The 20,859-nt window shown below is 44.2% G+C and overlaps 1 protein-coding gene across 1 annotated transcript in view; it reads right to left on the bottom strand.

The window, feature by feature from the left end:
• Positions 1-20,859, bottom strand: part of MAP3K2 (mitogen-activated protein kinase kinase kinase 2) — a 43,464-nt gene that overhangs the window by 9,600 nt on the left and 13,005 nt on the right. The window contains exons 7-12 of the mRNA XM_056861665.1: positions 14,732-14,862; positions 9,143-9,222; positions 8,951-9,018; positions 7,805-7,897; positions 6,431-6,637; positions 5,661-5,809 (exon numbers count right to left, since the gene is read on the bottom strand). Of these exons, the coding sequence (XP_056717643.1) occupies positions 5,661-5,809; positions 6,431-6,637; positions 7,805-7,897; positions 8,951-9,018; positions 9,143-9,222; positions 14,732-14,862 (728 nt within the window). The remainder of the gene's footprint in view (positions 1-5,660; positions 5,810-6,430; positions 6,638-7,804; positions 7,898-8,950; positions 9,019-9,142; positions 9,223-14,731; positions 14,863-20,859) is intronic.

Here is a 20,859-nt window from a genome sequence, read left to right as displayed (position 1 = left end):
CGAAGGGAAGATGGGACATATAGTTTCCCCCCTTGCACCCACCAAGTGTTGGTTCGTTCCAAGCCAGTGGGGAGGAGATGGTGCTCCTCCTCCTGTAAGGAGGCGTCCCGGAGTCGCTGTTGGAATGCTTCCGGGATACCTTTGAGCGTAGGGGGGGTCTCCGGTTGGCGGGCTTGGGATCGGGTGGTGACGGCCAAGCCAGGGACTTCCCCTCGCTGTTCGGGAGTGAACAGGGAGTCGACGGGGCGATCGAAATCGTTGCGATACTGGGGAAGTCGTGACAAAGCATCAGCTAGGGCATTTTCTTTGCCAGGGACATGTTTGAGGGTGAACCGGAATTTTGCAAAAAATTGGGCCCACCGAATTTGTTTGGCATTGAGTTTTCTAGCTCCCTTGAGAGCCTCAAGATTCTTGTGATCTGTGCACACTTCGAACGGCAGCTCGGCCCCCTCTAAGAAGTGTCTCCATATGGTAAGGGCATGTTTGACCGCTGCTGCCTCCTTCTCCCAAATGGCCCAGTTGATTTCGGACTGGGAAAACTTCTTGGAGAAGTAGGCGCATGGCCTCAACCGTCCCCCCTCATCCCTCTGCAAAAGGGCCCCGCCCATGGCTACATCCGAGGCATCCACCTGCACCACGAAGGGCTTGGTGCAATCCGGGTGAGCCAAAACGGGTTCGGATGAAAAAAGTAGCTTTAAACGTTCAAAAGCTTGCTGGCACTGGGGAGACCATTGCAGACGGGCTGAGGGGAGTGCGGCGCTAGCCCCCCTGTCCTTGGTACGCAACAGGGCAGTGAGGGGAAGCGCAACTTGGGCAAAGAAGTCAAATGGACGGGAGTGACTTTAAACGGGGCCCTGTGACCCACAGAACTGCAGCCGTGATTATGTCCGTGGGGGAACATTGGGAACGGTTGTATTTCACCATCGCCCCTATTGTAACCCCTGTGGTGTTAGGGATGAACTGGTTAAGGGGACACAATCCCTCCATTGATTGGGTTAAACGGGTGCTTTCCTTCCCCGAAAACCCCTGTGGGTTGCATGACAAGGAACGGGTACTCAGAACTCCAGCCGCCGCACTGGTAGGGTCCCCCGCCCCAGTCTCTCCTCAATTACCCTCTGAGTACTCGCAGTTTACTGATGTTTTCGATGTTAGAGAGTGCGACGAACTGCCTCCCCACAGAGAAACGGACTGTGCCATCGAGATTGTAGGGGAAGGCAAACTGTCTAAGGGAAAGGTTTACCCCATGAGCCCTAGTGAAAAGACTGTATTGCGAGACTATCTGGATGTCAATCTGGCGAGGGGTTTCATACGCCCCTCCAAGGCTCCTTATTCAGCCCCAGCTTTCTTTGTAAAGAAAAAGACGGGAGATTTAAGACTGTGTATTGACTTTCGCAGACTGAACGCAGTCACCCAGTCTAATGCTTACCCCCTCCCTCTTATTCCTGACCTTCTAGCACAATTAAAGGAGGGCCGAATCTTCACCAAACTGGACTTGGTAGAAGCCTACCACCGCATTCGCATCAAAGAAGGAGACGAACCCAAAACGGCCTTTTCCAGTTGTTTTGGGATGTTTGAGTACCTGGTCATGCCGTTCGGACTTTCGGGGGCTCCGAGTGTCTTTATGCAATTAATTAATGAAGTTTTGCATGATTTACTGTTTCGGGGGGTGGTGGTATTTCTCGATGACATTCTTATTTACTCTGAGACCATGGAAGAACATGTGCGCCTAGTGCGAGAAGTGCTCCAGCGGCTGCGGGAGCACAAACTTTTTATGCGGGAACAAGGCCGAACCTTCGTTTCTGAGGAGTCCCGGGTGCAGTACGTGGCTTCCTTACTGCAAGGGGAGGCGGCTGCCTGGATGGTGTTGCAGTATGAACTCCGCTCGCCGGTGCTGCGAACCCTGGACGAGTTCATGGTAGCACTCCGAAACCGTTTTGAGGACCCGACTCTGGGTGAGCGGGCTAAAGCCTCCCTGATGCAACTGCGCCAAGGGACTAAGTCGGTGGCGCAGTATGCAAGTGAGTTCCAGTCACTGGCTAGCCGAATTCTGGACTGGAGTGAAGCTACCTTGGTACAATGTTTCAGGGAGGGTCTCAACCCAGACCTCCAACATTGGGCCTTCATGCAAGGGAACCCCCCGGATGTGGAAGGTTGGGTTCGCCATGCTGCTGACATCGAGAATCGCAAACAACTCCTGAACTTGTCCAAGCAACGGCTTGGGCGAGACCCCAGGCCCCGAGGTGACCGTGGCCGGGAACTCCGGCAAGGGGGTGGCGGGGGTCTCTCGGCCGCGGAACGCCGCAAGCGGTTCGAGGCCGGCGTCTGCCTGATCTGCGGGGGAAAGGGTCACTTTGCATCGCAATGCCCCTCTCGCTCAGGCCGTCCGACCCCCCCCCGCCAAACCCAGGCCGAGCCGACGAAACCGGCCGCCGACAGCCAGCCTCGCCGCAGAAGTGGACCACTGAGCCGGCGCTCCGGCGCACCCTCCGCTCTCCACGCGCGCCCCCAGGATGGGACATCCGACTCTACGGTCCCATCGGGGTCCCGGATTACAAATACCGTCTTTGATTCGGACGGCTCCCCGGAAGCCACCACCCCGTCCCCCTCTTCCAGCGAGGAGGAAGAGTGGGAACAGCCGGCAAAAAACGCCGTCGGTCTGCTGTAGAGGGGGCTCCGCAGCAGACCGTCCCTATCGTTGTGCAAGGAGCTCCACCGATGGTAAGCGCCCAAGAGGACAATGTATTTGTGCGTGTTCATCTGTCCCTACCCAAAGGGGGTCCCCCGTTAGAGGTCCCCGCGTTGGTCGACTCGGGGTGTGCCCGCACCATGATAAATGAGGAAACTGCCAAGAAGTTGGGTGTCCGGCGCAAGCGGCTTCCGGGACTCAATGAACAACAGTTACAGGTAAGCGCAACACTGTTTTTCATCATTGCAGCCTCTGTGCAGTCCCACATGGGAGAATAGCAAGCTTTCTTACCCTGGAGGTGGGGGTGTGGCTGCTTAACAAAACAGCGCGTGCAAGACGACTTGTCCCACTGCAGCATCAGCTTCTGCATCCACGCCCATCGAGTAATGTCGAATGAAGGTCTGTGGAGACGACCATATCGCTGCTTTACAGATGTCCGCTGAGGAGGCTTGTGACCTAGTGGAGTGGGCCCTAATTGGGAAGGGGCACTCTAAATGGGCCTCCTTATATGCTGTTCTAATTGCTGAGGATACCCATCTGGACAAAGTTTGTGGAAATGCTTTCCCCCCCGGACGCGTTTCCCCAATTGCATCTGCCTCGGTTGGTTGGGGAACCCGTTCTTGTGGTCCGACCGAACTCCTCGACAACGAGCGGCTGGAGCTCCTGCTCTGCGAGTCCCCCGGACTCCTCTTGTGTGCGCCGGTCGGCTTCCTCTGCAGTGATCCGCGTGGCCTCCTCCCCGGCGTGCTGCCCGGTCTCGTTTTCCTTCTCGTGGGCACAGTGCTTGGCTACCAGCCCGGCGAGCCGCTCCACGTTCTCCTGGGTGAGCTGTGCTTCTTCCAGGAGAAGGGCGAGCCATCTAGAACATAAGAACATAAAAAAGGCCCTGCTGGATCAGACCAAGGCCCATCAAGTCCAGCAGTCTGTTCACACAGTGGCCAACCAGGTGCCTCTAGGAAGCCACAAACAAGACGACTGCAGCAGCACCATCTAGCCTTCCCTTGGGCGCGTTGCGTTGCTCCCAGCCTGTTGAGCTGCTCGGCTCCCTCTTGGTCGAGGTCCCTCAGGAGCAGCTGGTCAGCCACCATCTGGGCATGTTGCACGGCTACCAGCCCGGCGAGCCGCTTGGCGTCTTTCTGGCCGAATCATGCCTCCCTCAGGAGCAACTGTAGGAGGTCCTCCTCTGGTGCCCTCCCCATAGTTTGGAAGGGAACACGACCCCCAGTCCCAAGGTTTGAGAATATTTGAGAATAGGGATTAGCAGCCTAATGTCAGACTCAGGCGTCTGTCCCTAGCATCCCAAAACGCACACACGCCCAGGCAGGTGATCCTAAGCAATGCTACTTTATTAGGAGCAAAAAGACAGAATAGAAGAAGCTGACTGCCTTACACACAAATAAGGCTGCTAATGATTTTCGGTATGCGAGGTATAGGTTAAAAGCGTTCAAGGCAGGGAAAGCAAAACAGTGAAGTTATGTTGAGATAGCGATTCCCAGGGAGAGAAGCCATAACATCAAATTTCTGAGATAATCAGAGGAACCGAAACTGTACACAGGATTTATGAGCATGAGAATCAGACCTTGAGAAGCAGCCCGGCTCTGGCCTTAAAAGGAAGCCAGCCCCTGGCCTGCATATGTCTTGGGCCTGTATTCCAGTAGGTAGTACGGACCTGACACTCATTCCTGTCTCGCCTTAGGCGTGAACAGCGAACACGCCTTGCATGAAACAGGAACGAGGCCTTCTCCCAGATAAAGTAGACATTCGGAATGTTCATCGTTCTGGGCCATTTTGGCTCCGCATTTTCCGCATTTCTTGAAGAAAGCCATAATGTTCTCCTTTCACTTTAACTACTAAGCCAATTTTAGCTAATTTTAACGAAAGATAATTTTTTCCCTCAGGAAACACGAAGCTTGCAAAAAGACATCCTCAGTCCGCGGAGGCAGAAAGAGAACTGAGGGAAGAGTGTGACCTGCCCCGCGCCCCCCGTCAAGTGTCCAATTGGGCGGGAAGAGCCATTGGCTCGGACCTGTGATGGAGGGGAGGGGGAGTGCGCGCTCCAAAGACAGACCTTTCCAGAAAGATCCACCGCTGGCCTGCGCATGCGCAGTACCCATGTGGGACTGCACAGAGGCCTCGATGATGAATAAGAAGTTATAGTACAAGTCAGAAAAAACAGCAGTCCTGAATGTACACACAGGAGAGCCATTTTACAAGGACAACAACAACAACAAAGCTAGCCATTGGATTGGATCCTAAGATTCCATTTTGTTAACAGTGGAAGGCTCTTCCATTAGTGGAATGGAAGAGGTTCCAACCAAGGTTTCTAGGACATAATACTCTGGAATACTTTGGGGAGGGGCTGTGGCTCAGTGGTAGAGCATCTGCTTGGCATGCAGAAGTCCCAGGTTCAATCCCTGGCATCTCCAGTTAAAGGGACTAGGCAGGTAGGTGATGTGAAAGACTCCTGCCTGAGACCTTGGAGAGCCGCTGCCAGTCTGAGTAGACAATACTGACTTTGATGGACCAAGGGTCGGATTCAGTATGAGGCAGCTTCATGTGTTCATGTGGAACTGATGAGGTAATCTACAGATTTGATTTTAGATAACAGATAACTACAATCATTTCCGTTTGTCAGTTCTTTCCATTGTGCCAGTGAAACAAGACAGACAAGAACATAGTACACTCCTTTCATTATTTAGTGTGTAGAGATAAGAGTCTACAAAATTCACATTTTATACTGTATAGCTTTATTTTCTACTGAACTATCAGGCTTTGCTTCATCAACATTAATATTCACTGAAGATGAAATCAGCAGCTTTCATGTCATTTGCACACTCTAATGACATGGAAATGATTAAAACGTACACCGCACACACAGATCTGTCAGTTAAGAACAATCATCTCTTATTAAGACAGAGAACTGACTGCTTTAGAGGCAATGCATTTCTGACTCACCTTCTCCCAGTTCTCTTACCTTGCTGGTCTCTGGGCTATCAGGATCAAACTGAACTTGTTTGACAGCTAGTTCTCGTCCCGTGTCTGCGTCATAGCACAAATATACTCTGCCAAATGCACCCTGGCCCAGTAGTTTCCCAAGTCTCCAATTTGTTGGAGCTCTTGGGGCTGAAAATAGAAAGCGTTTTACATATTCAGTCTTTCAAAGAAAAATGATCAGAAGACAAGCCATTCAGAATTTTAGTAACTTTTCATGTATGCAGCACAGCGCTATTAAATCATTCCATTTTATAATCCAAGATTTTAATATTTACTTCTCTCCAGAAGAGTAACTAGGGCCCAAGCTAATTTTAAACTGCTTTATATTTGTATTGCTTACTAATCAAACTCCTATGCTTACTAATTAAACTAAATTAGCTTAAAATCAAAGGGATCCCATCTGCCTGGCTTGTAGATCAAACTACAAGCTAAACATATTTATCTTCAAACGCTCAGTAAATATCACCAATATATTTCATCAAGTATGGCAGCACCATTAATTCATGCACTAACAATATCTCCTGAAACTGATCTGTGCAATTAAGGACAGAAAACTAAATATCTCACTATTTTGGACTGAGTAGCCAAAACAAGCCCGGAACTATGTTAATTATTTATGACAGCACTATATTCACGTAGGGGCTAATTAGGAATGCAGCTACAGGTGTAAAATCCACAGTGTGTTCCATTTACACAATGGGAAAGGAGCAAGGCTGGATCCAACCCAACAAGCACACTATTTTTCCTTACAACGGCTGGGAGGACTGATATCCATTACAGTCAGGGTAGGATTGTCTATGTCACTTCCTCTTCTTCGCATCCGGCCATCCTCATACTCTGGAGTGAAAACGCTGCTCCCGCTGCTCGTGCTCAGTGAGTGATCAGTTGGACTGAAACTAACTGGGGATCGTAGGCTGTTTCCCTGGGTTCTTCTGGCCCGTGGAAAAGTTTTACGACCTGCAGAGAGTAATAAGAAAACCACACAATGGACTACTACAGAACACCAGCTTCACTGCATTTTACAGGGGAAGCAAGCAAAAATTGGTTCCAAAATAGATCTGATGCCATACTGTAGGCTTCAACAGCAAACACAACTGTGCAGATTTAATAACCCCAAAGACATATGATCTCCTCTGTAAGAAACAAGGTACCACATCTACGACCATTTCTTAGGAAAATATACGTGCATGTTACAGATCCAGGATACCAACATTCCAGGTGGCTCTGGTCTGCTAGGGGGCCCATGAAAGTGATGTGATTTATTTCCATATAGACTAGCTTATGGCAGCCTGACTTAATTGCATGAATGTACAGTCACCCATATACTCTTCCTTCCCTGATCTCTCAATTGTATCCCACTGAAAGTGTGATAACGATACACAGTAAATATGATAGTAAGAGCATGCACAATATTTATACTTTGGAGGACAATTTAGTAATGCATATATTTCAATAATATTCAGGATTCTGTTTCATTCATTAAACTTGAACGCATGAATAAAATGATTCAGAAGAGTTGCTTCTGGTAATAACCCAACACTACAAGCCTATCCAGAGTTATGTGCTTCTAAGTCCAGTCAACTGATACATGTGAGTCACATTTCTAGATTAGGAGATTTGCATCCCAATATCACACAAGTTATTTTAAAGTAAATCCTGTCAATTTTAAAGGAGTTTTCTTCCAAGTATAGAAATACAATTTTAATTTAAATATCTATTTTAATTTATAGGGCAAACTATAAGCCTCTGTGAGTCAACTGTAGTTGACTACAGATTTTACTCCCCACTCTGCCAGGGAAGCTTGCCGGGTGACCCTGGGCCAACCACACACCCTACACTACCCCACAGGATTGTTATTAGAATAAAATGGAGTACAGAAGAATGGTATAAGCCACTTTGGGTCCCCCACTGGGGATATAGGCAGGGTATAAATGAACTAACTTAAGTATTTTACATATGGTTGACAATTCTAATTTAAAAATAAATCAAGAAATCCATTTCTGAACTAGAAAAGATCAGGGAAAAAATGAAAAAGGGTATAATTATATGCTTGTTTAATTGGTTAATCCATAATGGTTATATCAGTATACATCCACCAACAGTATTACAATGCCTGCAACTCACCGTCATTGTAGTCTTGGTGATGGTATGAAATATGATACCTTCGAGGGTAAGTTCCACCTTTTCCAAACTTCTCAAATATTGGGAGGTCATAATCTGAAAGGGAACAATAACGTTACCATGTTTTTTTCATTCAGCAATTTAACTAGAACAAAAAGAAAGAAAAGCAGCTTCACATGTATTTTTAATTTATTTATATTATGACATTAGAAAAAGTGCAACCTTATCAGGAAAAGAAAATACATGGAATAATTTAAATGCATAACTTAGTCAATGTTCTCTCTATAATTAATTATATATTATGCCAAAGTAAAGGAACCAAAGGGATTTATACCAATACTGTTTTCTGTTTGATGAAGTTGATAAAAGATTTTAGTGGGGGGGGAACACCACAAGCTTCCTTCTCCCTTTCCTTTCTATTCCCCTGTATCTGTAATTTCTGTCAATTATCCTGTTTTCAGAATACAACAGAAAGGAAGGGGAGCAAAAGAACACCACTTTGATAAATCTGTTTTTTACTGTTATTAATAAGATTTGAACCCAACCTTGGCCAGGGAGGGGCGGGATAGAAATTTAATAAGTAAATAAATAGACTAGTCTATGGCTTCCCCCTTGTTCTTACAGAAGAGTCTAGCCAGCCAAGTAGTACATGTGCAAGACATATGCAAGGTAATAATTTGTTAAAAGTTTAATAGTACTGCTAGCTTCTTCTACTGGCCAACATTCCGAAAAAAGACAGGCTCAGGGTTAGAAGGTGCCTGTCAGCTATACAAGCTGCACAGTCAGAACAGACTTGAGGTAATATTTAGACTTATAAATTTAATTTACCCAATTAGTCTCCAATCAAATTTAACTGGGATATGTGTAATTAAGACAGGTCTACCAACAACAGTACAACTCTATTTGGGGCTTATAAATGCATGCTTAATCTTATAGATAAAGGTATAATTTTTTAAGAGGTAATTAATTTTTAATGACACAGAGTTATATTTCTGCATTCTGTACTTCTGCCACTACAATCTGAGACCAAGAGAAACAGAAACACAGTATGTTAAATTTCTTGCACATATCCAGAGACACATTCAAGTTACAAATAAAGTTTTAACTACAGGATCAGAAATTGTGCTCATGCACATTTATTTTACCTACCTGAGAATTCTTGGTGGTTATCTGGATAGCTCTGTGCTCTTGGCATTCGAGATTTGGGATAGTTGTCTCTAGAAACACAACGTTGGACTATTTCAGCCTTTTGTAATGAGCCATCTCAATGCTCTTATATTTTGTGGTTAGCAGCTTTAAAGAATGTACAAGAAAGTTGTGCAAAATACAAGTGGTTCTTACCCATCTAAAGGGCTGTCAAGAGAGGGACAGCTTCCAGAGCCAGAGTTTTCAGGACTACTCAATGATAATGGGTCCAACATCTGGAAGAAAGTGCAACAAACTGAAGAATTAACAACAGGGTGCTTCAGTCAGACTGTGCAATGCTTTTATCACTCAAAAGAAAACCCCTAAACTTATACATTTGAACAACTGCTAGGAGCAGAGTGTGATACCTCTGCCAATACACACAAGCAGAGACTGAACTGCAAATTAAAAGGGTGTAGACATACAGCAGAAAACTGCCTAGCAAGACAGGAGCTGCGTTTCCATACATGGGTGGGGTCTTGCTATCAAAGGGTGCCATTAGTCTTGACTTGCACATATTAAATGCCACCTATAGGTAGATATAAGCTGTTCTTCTCTAGCCTTTCCATGTGATATCTTTTGAGAGCAAACAAGAAAAGGGAATGTTTGGACTTCAGATGTCCTTCTGCTTTCCTCAAGCTGTGAAGAAGTGATGTTAGAGAAGCCACAAGACAAACACTATATAAATTTGAAGACTTAAGGGGAGGGAGGCATTACAAAAATTCCAGAATGTGGTGTTAAAAGCATCCACGGATACAAAAAGAGAAAATGCGGCTTTCACCCTAGCAGCAAAAAATATATTTACAACTATGCACTATACTGGGATAAAGAAAGAAAAATCCCAAGCATAAGAACTTCACTGTAAGTATCCTGTAAGCATTTCCTACAGTTGGGAAATCAATTAGTACACCCAAAAACTTCTGAAAGACTGATGGAAAAATCTTGAGACTAGTGAAATAGGAAAACAGTGTTGCACTTATGTGTAACTGTTGTCCACTGAGTTGTCTTCTGTGCCAGCACACCTTAGGACTGTGCTTGCACAGGTCGGCTGTTGGAGGATTCTTTCAGCTTTTTCTTTAGCTGTTGATCATATTGGAGAAGCCCCTCCCCCTCAGTGTTTTCCTGCCCAATAGACACATGCTCCGAAGGGGGGGGTACTCCTGAGCCACCGCGAGAATAAACACAGGTAACATTTATAAATATATAAAATGTTATCTCTGTTTACGCTCATGGTGACTCAGGAGAATGCCCCTTCAGAGCGCGTGACTGTTGGGCAGGAAAACAGTCTCTCTCTCTCTCTCTCAAAGAAAGTTCGCAGTGGGGCAGGAGGGAATGCGGGCCTGCACAGAAGACAATTCAATGAACAAGAGTTACAGGTAACTGCAACACTGTATTCTTCGTCATTCTTCTGTGCAGTCCCACATTGAGAGACTAACAAGCTACTTACTCATCATGGAGGTGGGGCAAGTCTGTCACTGGAACAAAGAATGCAGAACTGCCTTGCCAACTGACGTATTTTTTCTTGTGTTTATGTCTACAGCATAGTGCTTGACAAATGTGTCCAAAGACACCCAAGTGGCTATTCTGAAGATATCCATCAGTGGCGTGCCTCGACAGGAAACAGCTGAGATTATGTAGCATGTGCTTGGACATGAAGAAGGCAAGGCAACTTTGTTTGTAGCAAAGCTTGATTGGAGAGACTACCCACATAGATAGGGTTTTGGGATAAAGCTGTCTTCCCCTTAGAAGAGCCAGAATGAATGACAAACAAACAATTGCGAGGTTCCACAGAACAGTCTTGTTCTTTTTAAATAAAACAATAAAGCCCTTCTGACACCTAATGAATGGTGCTTCTGCTTCTGAAGTGGGAAATGGAAAAAAAGACAGACAGGACAATCTCCTGTGCCAAGTGAAAATGGGACACCACCTTCAGGAGGAACTGGAAGCTGGGACGTCAAACTACCTTCTTGTCAGGGAATTTGAAAAATGGGGTCTGGCTCACAAGGCAGTTCTTCCACTCTTCTAGCAGATGTGATCGCTACTTAGAACTCCACCTTCATAGGAGATTTAGACTTCATGGGGCTAGAATCTCAAAGGGTGGTAAAAGGAGCTGTGAAAGAACCACAGATAGGGACTATTGGGGAACTATATGGGCTCTCAGGGGAAATAAATTAAATAAGCCTTTTAGGAATCTCTTAAGAGTCTTGATGAGAGAACACTGTTTTACCATCAATTAATGCTTGGGAAGGAGCCCTGTGGTGCAGAGTGGTAAGCTGCAGTACTGTAGTCCAAGCTCTGCTCACGACCTGAGTTTGATCCCAATGGAAGTTGGTTTCAGGTAGCCGGCTCAAGGTTGACTTTGCCTTCCATCCTTCCGAGGTTGGTAAAATGAGTACCGGCTTGCTGGGGGTAAAGGGAAGATGACTGGGGAAGGCACTGGCAAACCACCCCGCAAACAAAGTCTGCCTAGTAAACGTTGGGATGTGACGTCACCCCATGGGCCAAGAATACTTGGGAAGCAGAAATAGCTGCCTGGTGGACCTTTATGTATGATAAACCTGAATCCTTCAAAATGAGCAAACAGTGAAACACCAAAGGAAGAGGACTAGTTAATGCGGGGAGTCTCTTAGAAATCGGCCCCATGGAGGAACATAACCATTTTCTTGAGTATGAATGTCTACTAGTTGATTTGCAAGCATCTAGTATAATGATAGCTACTTGCTCAGAGAAGTCTAACTTGGTTGATTCAATAACCATGCTGTCAAGCATAGCCTGTAAGCCTCATGGTGTACAATGGGTAGTAAATCTGACCTGAGAGGTAGATGTGTGAATGTTCCTCGGGACATTCAAAGGAGAACATGAAACCAAGTATGTCTTGTCGAAGGCTTTCACGGTCAGAGTTCATTGGTTCTCGTAGGTTATCTGGGCTGTGTAACCGTGGTCTTGGTATTTTCTTTCCTGACGTTTCGCCAGCAGCTGTGGCCGGCATCTTCAGAGGAGTAACACTGTCAGTGTTACTCCTCTGAAGATGCTGGCCACAGCTGCTGGCGAAACGTCAGGAAAGAAAATACCAAGACCACGGTTACACAGCCCAAATAACCTACGAGAACCAAGTATGTCTTGTCCAAAAAGGTGAGAGTAGAATGCACCAGGTTTCCTCTGATCGAATCTTGGAGAGGACCTTGCTGATAAGTGAGTTGGGGAGGAGGGAAGGCATACAAGAGGCCACCTGTCCACTGGAACAAAAAGGCATCCCTGATGGAGTGGTGGTTGCTCCCAGCCCTGGAGCAGAAAACTCAAACCTGTGCATTGCTTGCAGTGGCAAACAGATCCACAGCCAGCATACCGCACTGGGCAAAAATGGGGCAGATATATTCTTCCCCAAGGGACCATTCATGTTCTGAACATCCTAGTCTGCTCAGGACATCTATGCTCAAGTTGTTGGTGCTGGCAGTATGAATTACCTGCAGTGTAGTCCCCTGTGCAATTGCTGCCTCCCAAATGTCCATCACTTCCTTGCAGAGAGTCAACGATACAGAGCCTTCCTGCCTGTTTATATATGCCATCACCATGGTGTTGACTGTCTGGACTTGAACCAATATTCCTTTTGTCAGAGCTGAAACGGAGGTAAGGGCATATCTAATTGCTTGTATTCTAAAACATTAATATGTAATTTCCTTTCCCTGAGCAACCAGATATCCTAGGTGGAATAGGGACCATAGTGAGCCCCCCCCCCAGCCCTCTGAAGAAGCATTGGTAGTAATAATAACCTGAAGGGGAGTAAGGCCAAAGGGAATACCTTTGAGGAAGTTTCCCACTTCCAACCACCAAGGAAGTTGTTGAACGATGTATTTAGGTACAGAGAATTTAGTATTCTGTGAACGTACAGAAGGTGAGTTCTTCCTCAGGAACTCATGGGCACATATTAAGTGGGCAAAGAACTGTAGTCGTTGTGGACACCATTAATCCTAGCAACCTTTGATAAAATAGCATGGATTGAAATTAATTTTTCCTTAACTGAAAAACTAGAGCCTTTATACGTGAGGCACCTTCTAATGGAAGAAAGGCATGTGCCTTAAAAGAGTCCAAAAAGGCACCAATAAAAGTGGTCTGCCTTGATGGTACCAGTGTCAACTCCTTATAGTTAATAACTAACCCTAAAGTTACACACATCCAAAATGAGCTTTATATGTGACTGTAAAACATCATATGATAGTGCTGCAACCAACCAATAATCAAAGTAGGGGTATATGCAACAGCCCTTGGATCTCAGGTAAGCAACCACCACCACCACCATGCGTTTAGCAAATACTCTAGATGTTGTGACTAAGCCGAAAGGCAACACTGTATACTGATAAGTGACTCCATTGAGTTTGAAGAGTAACCAGGATGGATAGCTATATGAAAATGAGCATCCCGTAAATCCAGAACAATAAAGCAGAGGTTGGTTCCAAAGAGTACTCCACTGGTTCTGGCGGTTCAGATGCACAGTGTGTAGGAGAGCGATCCGCTGATCGAGCCCGATGTCAGTTCTGTACATAGAACCAACAGGGTAGATGAAACTGAGGGCAGCCCTAAAAGCTGATCACTCCTTGATGGAGATTTTGAAGGCAAAATTCAGAAGTGCTCTATTGGGGCAGATAACTTCGCTGGCAGGTTTTCAGAGCAAGATAACACCTTCTCCCATAGACTGGCATTTAAATACGTGGCAAGATGTGAATGGGCCTTTGGGGTAAATTGCAAACAGAATTTACCGAAGGCCCTCTCTCAGACATAGAAGACAAAAGGAATGTTTGTCAGACCTCGTCATTTTTGAATCACGTTTGGTATGTTTTTTAAAAGCCATTTTGCAGCATTTCTTCTCCCTTTTTTTTTTCTTCAAGCCACTGGAGGGGCTGAAGTGGGGAAAAAAAACTCACTGAGGAAACCAGCTGTAAGAGACCCTGGAAGTTCGACCTGCTATCGCAGCAGCAAAGAATGAAGTGAGGAAAAGGGGAGTGCCACCCCCTTGGAGCACGTGACTGTTGGGCAGGAAAACGGTTGCTGGTGTGCTCCAAGGTGGAGGGGCTCCCCCGAAGTGTTCTAAGGCTAAAGAAAATGCTGGAAGAATCCTCTGATGGCTAGCCTGCGCAAGCGTAGTCCCAATGTGGGACTGCACAGAAGAACAACGATGAAGGAACTTTAGAGAGGGGAACACCAACTATGTACTAAGTGTACGAAGAAGAAAAGAGGAGGTGTTTCCAATTTCCTAGAGCTAAGATATTTGGATAAACCGTGATACAAAACTATCTGGATGGGAATTTCCAGGATGCACAATCCCACTTGGAAAATAGCATGTACACATGATATGATGGGTAGAAAGGTAAACAGCAACAGCCTCCATACAATTTTTAACGTTAGAGCAAAATTGCAAGGTTTGCAAGCTCAGAAACAATATGGTTTGGCAGAAATTCCCTTTCTCTTCTTTTTGATTTAGGGTTACTTGTTGGTTGAGATCTCCCCTGGATGGCTGTCCAACACTGTTTCCTGCTGATAGTCAGTGGTGCTTATTGTATTTTGATGTTCTAACTGATGTAAATTAATTAATTTTAAATTGCACATAATTATGTTTTATTGTATGTTATTTGTGTTGCGAGTCGCTCAGAGCCTGACCTGGTCAGGAATGGATGGCATACAAGTCCAACAAATAATAATAATAATAATTGCCCCTTTCACCACATACAAGAATGGGGGGGGGGAACTTGCCTGATCCATGCTTTCTGGAATGAACTCTCCCTCACTGTTGATACTGGTGAATGACCCGTTCCGGGCCACTTGGTGTAGCTCATCTGGAATGTATCCTGGAGGAGGTGAGCTTCTATCACGAGCATAATAACCTTTGAATTTTTAAGAAATACATTTGAGCAGATAACAATAAAAATCCTCCACCCTCCCTAGAATCATTCATTTATTTGATTTCAAAAGCAAAAAAAAAAAGAAGAGAGAGTTGCTTTGTTAAACTCACATTGCCTGCAAGATACACATAACCAGCAAGGCAGAAATTTTAGTATTTTAAAATTATTTAATCACTGACAGTGCATTTCTGAGGCTGGGGGCCAAATCGCCTTAGGAGGCAACGTGACCGCTGTGCTGGCGTCCGTACAACTTGCACCATGTAAACTGGCACTGATGGCGGTGTAGCGCCAGTTGTGCTGGTCCTTTTGGACAGCTGCGGCAGCGCAGCCCCTGGATGCCGTCTCAGCCTCCCGCTGGCGTTCCCGAGGCATTCCGGGGGCAGAGCTGCTGGTAGGCAACTTCCTAACCCCTTTCAGCCCAAGAACGCCCCCTTAAACAACAGTGGTGCTGGGGCAGCATTGCTGTTTTCAATGGAGCTTCCCCTTCCATTCTAAATTTTATTTTATAAAAAGCTCTTTTCCCCCCTTGCTGCAGCAGCCATCTTTGCAAGCACCATGGCACAGCCACGGCCACACCATCCCTGGACGCTGCAGCTCTCAGGAGTGGGCTATAACTGTAATGTTTCAACCTACCCTTATTTATTTGCTGCACTGCGTATGGAAAGATCTGAGTGTTCTCCAATTCGCAGAACTAATTTGCTAGATGGTAGTGTGTTCCAGATTAACGTATCTTCTGATGGATTATCAAACATACCCCTCATCTCCCTTTGGCTAGAAGCTTGCCTGCATTAAAACTGCATTTTCACAAAACTGAATCTGCAGGTTAATTGGGAATAAGCAATTTCTGGCCACCAGCACAATTTTGACATGCTGTAGGACAAGCGTAACAGGCCATATATTAATTATTGCCAACAACACTGACAACATACGGCCCTGCCCCAGGATATTTAAAACCAGGGTGGATAAAAATCAATGATTTTTTTTAAACTGGATTTTCTTTATTTAAATTGGATTTTTTAAAATGAAATGCTTTTGGAGGAAAAATCTATCTACTGATAGTTTTCTATTTAAGAGGCATTATAATCCAAAGACTATTAATCAGGAAATAAGGATTAATTTTTAATTATATAGCACAAGGCTTTATATTTATGCAATGTTTAAATTTTTTGGTAAATGAATTCCATTAATCCATTCACAATGTCATGCTCTTCCAGAGGTTTCTGTAAGATTATTTGGGGCAGTTTTTCTAACGAGAAGATATTATCACAGATGCTTGTTTTTGTAGTTCTTAAAAGTGTGAATTTGTGTCTGAACAGATAATATGCCTCTCCTTCAGAGCAAAATTATTATAAAATAAACCTACAGAGTTGAGGAAAAAACCTTAATCTCATTGTTCCTTTGCAAATCTATATCCTTTGCAAATCAACCTCTTGATTAAGTGCTAAATTCCAAGAAGTTCAATGAATAGATTGTTTAGAGTGGAATAGATCTGCACAAGTAGCAGGCAGTAAAAATGAAAGTGCAACCTTGGGAATAGTTTAATTAAGTTCCTCTTCCTCACAATAATTTCATAATTATCTGTCTATGTATTTCTAACAGTATAACCAAATCAGTAATTTGTGATATAACTGTAAAAACTACTCTGAAAATTTATTATTCCAAAAATGAAACCTTCATCTGGTTGTAGATATTATTACACCAGCAAGAATGAGTCTCTGTAAAAAACCATGATTTAAATCAAGTCTTAGTGACTAGTGATTTAAATCAATTTGATTTAAATCAAATCCACCCTGTTTAAAACATTTAAAGGGCTTCCCCATTTTTTTGTACTTGAGCCGTGTTCTCCAGACTGTAGCACTCCAATGGGAGCAACATCAACAGTCTCCACAGACACACATCACCAAGGCTATGACAGCAGTGTGACATTTTATCACTCAACAGTTTTTAAAAGTAACTATATGGTTTAAGCTTGTCATACTTCAGTGGGAGGACTGCACTTTTATGCATAGGTTGTTTCCATGGTGATCACATCCCCCCCCACTACTTTGGGGCTTCGCTTTCATTATGCACATCTTTTCCGACCTCTAGAAGTCATTTTACTCTCTCCCTGTGTTTTCTTGATGCCACCGGAAACAGCAACCAGAAAACACGGGGAAAACGTGGGGAGGGAGCAAAGTGACTTCTAAAGGTTGGAAACACGTGCATAATGAAAACCAAGCCCTGAAGTAGTGTGGGGGGGGTGATCGCTATGGAAACAACCCATGCATAAAAGGCCACTGTATTTCAAGGGGGGGGGAATGAAGGACACCTAACCCCTCTGCAACACAGCTATTCTCATCTGAAGTAGTATCTCCCCTCCCATATACCAGGAATTCCTTCCATTCCTGTAAAGAGCAGCATAATTCTGACTAGTATTCCCAAACTGTTTGCAGCCTCCTATGCTCATCTTAATTTGGGAGCCAGCTTGGTGTAGTGGTTAACAGCGGTGGTTTGGAGCGGTGGACTCTGATCTGGAGAACCGGGTTTGATTCCCCACTACTCCACATGAGCGGCGGAAGCAAATCTGGTGAACTAGATTTGTTTCCCCACTCCTACACATGAAGCCAGCTGGGTGACCTAGGGCTATTCACAGCTTTCTCGGCCCCACCTACCTCACAGGGTGTCATTTGAGAGGAGGGGAAGGGAAGGTCTGATCCTTCCTTAAGTGGGAGAGAAAGTCGGCATATAAAACCCCCCAACTCTTCTCTTAATTTGTCTACTAGATGATAAAAATCCACAAGCTATGATAAGTTTATCAGCTTTTGCAGGACTGTAGATATCAGTTTTTGACGTGGATCCACCCTGGATAATGCAAATTCCAACATGGCAGCCACACAAAAGTGGCAGGTTTTTTCTGTATCAAAGGTTTTCATATTATATAAGTAAAAAAATAATGGTGTCATTTGTGCTGCTTTGGACTCTGTTGAGAACATTAAATTTTGTAACATTTTAATAATTAAATAGTAATATTTAATAGTAATATTCATGTCTAATTTTCATTTTTCCTTTTCAGATGGTATATGTTATTATCTTCAGTGACAGAAAAAATGCTAGAAGTATCAAAATGCTTTAAACTGGCCAGCGAATACGCTCTATTACAAAGAGCCTGCACCTATAGACTTATCAGCGTACATCTTACTTCCACACCAAACCGACAATATGTGCTGCGCTCCAAACTACACCCAGGTATCACCTAATAAAGGTGGTGTTACTATGGCCAACAATCTCAAGGACTTCAAAAATATCAATGTACTATGCGCTGACAGATTGGCAGAACCTTTATGAAAACTGCAGTGAAATGGGGGGAAACCTCCCTCTATGAAATGTGTCTCAAAAATTTATATTGTACAATTCTACTTCATTAAGACGATAATGGAAAAGCAAAGACATGACTTTTAACAGCTGACTTCAACTGACCTTTAGTTAAATCCACAAAGGTATTTCTTCCTGCTAATGTTCAGCTTCACCTCACTATGCATTATTTAGTATTAAAACTTTCAACACAAACAAGGTGGTCTGACAGTGTAAAAATGAACAGCTGCACAACCTAATCTAAATTCTGCGAAAACTATAATGAAAGTGAAGTATCATGCAAAATTGCCTGGCTAAGCTTTATAAGAATTCCAGGGCAACTGGCTGAAAGACCAAACCAGTTCCAGCTATCCAAGATGGTAGCTTTTGCATAGAAATTATTAATAAAAGTACAGGTTAAATAAACCCCGTATAAACAATGGAAGATTTAACTAAAATGTGACCACACAAACACTGAGAAGCAAGAGGAAAACAAAAATACACATAACTCAGACTTTAAAAAACAATTACTTCATACTATGCACAGATATAGTAAAGCTTTTGGAAACTAAATACCTACTGATCTACAGCAAAAATGTTGCGCTAGTGTGTTTCCCTCCTTCAACCCTAGTAAATCTACACCATCTTTCGCAGAGAACAGTCAATCTAATTAGTCAATCTAAAGTGATGTGGTTCTCCAGGTCCTCACGTCAACAGAGATATCTTTGGCGCGTTAATGGTAATTTTATTGAACAGGTTACCCAGATTAAATATCTTGGGGCTTATTTTCAGTCTAATATGCTCTGGACAACCCATATTAGAAATGCATGAACCAAAGCACTTACTGCTACGAAGGCAATAATCTGTTTTTTTCTATTCCAAAGGTGGTCAATACATTCCAGCTGCTATCACTATATTTAACAGTAAAGTAGGATCACAATTTCTGTAAGGAGAACCTCTCTGGGTGATTCCTTCCTGAACTATTGATTCCCTCCTGAACTATCTCCTTCGTAAAATTACTGGTGCTCCTAATTGTATTGCTGGAGTTTCTCTGCATGAAGAATTGGGTCTTAGATCCCTTGAAGCTCGGATTTGGGCCGCAATCTTTAGATTGTGGATTAAGATTCTATTCTCCACAGAGTCAAATGGATACTTAGATCTACTGCAAGCTGATTCCTATCAGAGCTTGTGGAGCAAATTGGTTGAACGTCATATCCAGTTTTTAGGAATTTCTCTTTTTGACTTAAAAGATCATGGGCCATCAGCAGCTCTTTCTTTAATCTTGAGCTTCTTGCAAAAACTGGAGTTTAGAAGCACGTAGAATATGTTCACCTTTATACCTAGGTTTCATGCTGCTACAATCTCTTCCAACATACTTAGACTTCCTGATAGTCCCATGCTACAGATGATTATTAATGCTGGCTAGATTGAATGCCCTGCCCTGGATGGCCCAGGCTAGCCTGATTTCGTCAGATCTCAGAAGCTAAGCAGGGTCAGCCCTGGTTAGTATTTGGATGACCACCAAGGAAGTCCAGGGTTGCTGTGCAGAGGAAGGCACTGGCAAACCACCTCTGTTAGTCTCTTGCCATGGAAACCCCCAAAAGGGGTCGCCATAAGTCGGCTGCGACTTGAAGGCACTTTACACACAGATTGAATGCCATTCCATCAGGGGAGCTATTGGGTCATTTAAATAAGGTGCCATATTCTGAGCGAGTGTGTCAATGTGGTTCTATTCGAATTGACACCCTTCAGCATTATCTGTTCAGCTGCGACCTGCTCAATGTGGCAAGCGATAGATGGATAAAACCTTTTATCTGGGACCCTAGGTATGAATTGGATAATTTGACATTTCTTTTAGCAGGGGCGGATTTTAATATCACATTAGCAGTTGCCAGGTTTTTCCCCAGTTGATTAAAATTACTAATTCTCTATTGTTTATGAAGATATATATGTAAATATAAATATATTTTCCTTTCTTTTAGTCTTAGTGTGACACTGTTCAGAGCCGAATTGGCCGTATGAGCAGTATCATTAAAGTTTCCCTTCTTCAGTCTGAGCGAAGAAAAAAGTATGTGTCCAAAGTTATATAAAGCAGAAAACAACATTAACCACAACCAAGCAATTCAATATTCAAAGGTTAATTCCATGGTGAAAGCATATTCATAATTCAGCAAGCAACCTTCACATTTTCTGGAGGGTTATCAATAACATCATTTGACAGACTATACTACCAAAGATAAAGTGACCCTAAACTTACAGATACATTTGCTGAAGTCAGACTGGCCCTGCATATCTGGGCCATAGTCATCCCATGTAGAGGCTGTCAGGCAAAGGGAGGGAGGGATAGCTGAAGTTGGGGGGACAGATAGAAGTAGCTTGGCTGTTAGGTGGGAAGGAAGAAGTAAAAGGGGAAAGGTATGGGGACTTTCAGAGAAGGGAAAGAGGAAATAGTGGAGGAGGGAAAAATTAGATGCCCCCATGGAGAACAAAAAGAACTATGGGGCCACCCAAAGCTATGAGAGACATTTCTGCAAGCCTGGGGGAATCCCCAGATTTGCAGAAAAATCAGAAGATTTACTGAAAAGTAAAAAGCAATATGCAGACATGGCTGGAGAAATACCCCAACTGTACCATCCAAAACTGCAGCTG

Source organism: Euleptes europaea, chromosome 15 (assembly GCF_029931775.1).
Source record: "Euleptes europaea isolate rEulEur1 chromosome 15, rEulEur1.hap1, whole genome shotgun sequence".
In the NCBI taxonomy this organism is placed as follows: Eukaryota; Metazoa; Chordata; class Lepidosauria; order Squamata; family Sphaerodactylidae; genus Euleptes; species Euleptes europaea.
Note: the sequence above shows the minus strand (reverse complement) of the source record. Positions and strands in the feature narration are given on the sequence as shown.